Source organism: Berghia stephanieae, chromosome 4, assembly GCF_034508935.2.
Source record: "Berghia stephanieae isolate SIO BIC M18660-M18661 chromosome 4, UCSD_Bste_1.3, whole genome shotgun sequence".
NCBI classification, from domain to species: domain Eukaryota; kingdom Metazoa; phylum Mollusca; class Gastropoda; order Nudibranchia; family Aeolidiidae; genus Berghia; species Berghia stephanieae.
In genome coordinates this window covers 38,345,262-38,349,628 of record NC_088363.1, presented here as the reverse complement: position 1 = coordinate 38,349,628, position 4,367 = coordinate 38,345,262, and the positions used below count along the sequence as shown (strand labels likewise).

The 4,367-nt window shown below is 34.5% G+C and overlaps 1 protein-coding gene across 1 annotated transcript in view; it reads left to right on the top strand.

Moving 5' to 3' along the window:
• The window catches only part of LOC144971765 (uncharacterized), a 73,328-nt gene that overhangs the window by 38,877 nt on the left and 30,084 nt on the right, over positions 1-4,367 (top strand). Inside the window, 2 exon segments of the mRNA XM_078912838.1 lie at positions 2,925-3,027; positions 3,761-3,797. Coding sequence (XP_078768964.1) covers positions 2,925-3,027; positions 3,761-3,797 — 140 coding nt within the window.

Genomic DNA, 4,367 nt, shown 5'->3' with positions numbered 1-4,367 from the left:
TTTGTCGGGAGTTTATCCGGGTTTCTATAACGCTAAATGGACAATAGCAATTGATTGCTACCCTTAGGATAGGGAACTAGGGTATGTCAATTGAAAAAGTGCTAAAGTAAAAAAAGTATGCGAAACAGTCTTTGTACTATAATAAATGGGAATTCGAGCGTCTTTGATCTGCTGAGGGAATATATTAAAATATAACACATTAATTATGTTGAATCCACGGGGAAAAATGCCCAACATATTAGTTACAATTCTAACCTCGTTATATTTGAAGAGTGGTTTTCCAAAACTCATTAACTCCGTTTTTCCCATTCTGAGATATTGAGGATTATTTCCCCTACAACGTCTCATTCGGTCTATTGTTTTATCATATTTAAACTTCAAATTTACACAAATCTTGGGAAAGGCTTGTGTAATTTGAATAAACATTACATTTCAATTTATCTCATCGATGGAAAATCTCAAGAATTAGAAATCGACTTAAACAGTTTTTGAAAACCAGCCTTGATTTATTTTCCTAATCGTTCATATAAAGATTGTCAAAAATGGACATGCTCGAAACGAGGAAGCCGTGATGAAAGAATTAATTAATTTTTTATGGCTTGTTGAACGTGTAAATTTTAGTTTTAAAATCATCCAAAGTGTTCCTTCTTGGGAGATATAGAAATATCCAGGACTTCTGAAACATCTCCCAATCTTTCTGGAAATAAAGACTTTGTCCTCTAGTCAACAGGGAATCTGAGACTCATGGGCAGTGTATGAATTGAGGAACTCAATACCTATCCTGAAATATTCTATGTTCTACTGACTTTGTCATAGACACCAATAAAATAAAATTATGGCAAGATTTTCGTCGTTGTTTAAAATATGAAGGGCAAATGATCTTAAAATATTGTGATTAATGATGATGATGATAATGATGGTGATGATGATGATGATGATGATGATGATGATGATGATGATGATGATGATGATGATCATGATGATCATGATGATGATGATGATGATGATGATGGTGATGATGATGATGATGATGATCATGATGATCATGATGATGATCATGATAATGATGTTCATGATGATTAGCTCAAAGTTCTTTATGATGATGATGATGATGATGATGATGATGATGATGATGATGATGATGATGATGATGATGATGATGGTGATTGTGGTGGTGGTGGCGGCGCTGGTCCAAAAATCGATGATGGCTTTGGAAGTCTATATAGAGTATTTGTGTGTTTGTTGAAATAGAAGTATGTTTTCTTTGTCCTCTAGTCAACAGGGAATCTGAGACTCATGGGCAGTGTATGAATTGAGGAACTCAACATCTATCCTGAAATATTCTGTATTCTACTGACTTTGTCATAGACACCAATAAAATAAAATAATGGCAAGATTTTCGTCTTTGTTTAAAATATGAAGGGAAAATGTCCTTAAAATATTGTGATTAATGATAATGATGGTGATGATGATGATGATGATGATGATGATGATGATGATGATGGTGATGATGAAGATGATGATGATGATGATGATGATGATGATGATGATGATGATGATGATGATGATGATGATGATGATGATGATGATGATGATGATGATGATGATCATGATGATCATGATGATGATCATGATAATGATGCTCATGATGACTAGCTCAAAGGTCTTTATGATGATGATAATGAAGATGATGATGATGATGATGATGATGATGATTATGATGATGATGATGATGATGATGATGATGATGATAATGATGATGATGGTGATTGTGGTGGTGTTGGCGGCGCTGGTCCAAGAATCGATGATGGTTTTGGAAGTCTATATAGAGTATTTGTGTGTTTGTTGAAATAGAAGTATGTTTTCTACCTACCAGAGAAGGTAAGTGCCAACAGTCGAGTTCTCTCGTTGATTGGAGCCCATTTTCCCCACATTCCCTGCATACTTGGAAAAACCACGCCCTGTATTCAACAAGAACTATCCTCATCATTGTCGTCATCCTCCTCTTATTCCTCTTTGATCATGATCATCATCATCATCATGATCATCATCATCATGATCATCATGATCAACATCATCATCATCATCATCATCATCATCATCATCATCATCATCATCATCATCATCATCATCATCATCATCCCCATTATCATTATCCTCATAATCGTCAACATCATAATCAACAAAAACATCAACACAATCATTCTCACCACAACCCTTGTCTCGTAATAGTGATATATCTTAATTACCTTCATTGGTAATTTTCATGATATGGTACGAAATCAATTAGAGATTTAAGAGAAATGAATTACCGAGGAGGCCAAATAAAAAAAAACAACACGTTACACCCAATGCAACACTTTGATATGACATCAAGTGCGATAAAGCTAGCAGCTATAATATATAGTCTGGCATAGTAAAAACATGTTAGATATACATTACTCCACCTCAATCTTTATCCTTAGCTTACCGGAGTTCCGTCTTCCTTCAGAGGTTGAATGTCATGGAACGCCGTTCTTCACACTCAAGGGCCATTACCGAGCAGTCGATTTTCTTTTTTCCCAGTTGTTGCCTCCACATTTATCCTATCCAGGACTTACTTGATTTGCCTCGTGCCTTTCTGCCAGCTACTTTTCCTTCTAGCAATGGTTTTTGGATGGTGTTGTGACTCCGAATGTGTCTATAATAGCTCAGTTTTCTAAATTTAACTTCTGCCAACAGTTTTCTGGATCTTTGGCCCGCATTAATAAGAACCAGAATATTTATTTCTTTCCGATCCATGGTACTATCAGAATCCTGGGGTACACCCACATCTCAAAGTCATTAATGTTTATTCCTATCTCCTTCGTTATGGTCCGTGTTCCACAGGCATACATATGTAACATTTAGACATACAAACTTTTGTTTCTGTTGATATTTTTAAGCCAGTGAGGAGTTTTCTCATTTTCATGAAGTTCTTTTTGGCAGTGCTGATCCTTCTTTTGACCTCTGCATAGATCTGCCTTCTACTGTGATGTATTGGCCGAGGTATGTATAAGCTAGTACTTGTTCTATTACTATTACTTGGTAAAGAATATCGTTTAATAATATCTCGGAGACTTTGAAAAAAGTTATTTAACTATTGTAAACTACTTTCGTTTATTTCATTGTCTTTAAATAGAGGTTGGAGAACCCCACGGCTGATTGGCCATCTGAAATTATGTTTTGGATCGTATGAATACAAAAATCCAATTTAAATTTGGAATTCAAAAGGGAAGAGCACTGTCTTTAATGTTTTGATAATGAAGGAACATATATTTTCTAACATGATCATTATAGATAACAAATTCACTGCATAATAAAGCCTTTTACAACTTTATGATTGCAAAATATCTAGTAATCTTACTTTTATGGCTATAGATTTATTTAATTTATAAATCTAAGAGCAACGGCTGATGTGCACTTATTTACAGGTCTGATAACCCAAATTATCACTGACCCAAGGTTGTAATGGAAATCTAAAAAACCGTGAATCAAAATATTGTCTATTACAACAATGTTTATTTACGTTCAGATGTCAGACCTGCATATATGTACATGTCGGCGCCGACTATGCAGTAATACATCGAGCAGATACTGGAACCAACAAGGTTTCTATAGATGTACTAGGTAGACTGTCGCTTAGTATGTATTTGGCGTCAAATTTTCCGGACGAAGGCCCCAAAAGCAAGAGTACATGAATCTTAAATTATGACATATTGATGTAACTGCCTTACTTCAGCTATTCCCATGATAACTCTGAGAACGACGACCATTCGGTAATCCCATCTGGCAGACACCGGAACCAACAAAGTTGCAATAGCTGTTATAAGTAGACCACCACCCAGTACATATTTGGCACCAAACTTTCCAGAAATCCAACCGCCAGGAATTTGTGTGACGATGTATCCGTAGAAAAAGGACGAGAGAATGATGGACTCGATGGATTTGTCCCAGTCGAACTCTCCAGTCTGAAATATCATTTTTATAAATATTTTAACGCGCAAATGTGATTTAGATTAAATACTATCTTTTAAATATACACACACAAGTTCGGACTAAAGGCCAGAGGTATGGCCTATCCCAATTTATCAAATTAATATAGAAAGTGTTGCTATTGGTTCTTGGTTGTATATTTTTACATTTTTGTGCATTTGCATATGTATATATGTATGCATTGTCGCCATAGATTCTGAACTTTGTGTTTATACATTTTCATGCAAACCACGTCTGTAAACGAATTTCCATTTTTTTTTGATGAATAAAGTATATATTATTATATTATTATTATTATATTATTATTATTATTATTATTATTATTATTATTATTATTATTATTATTATTATTA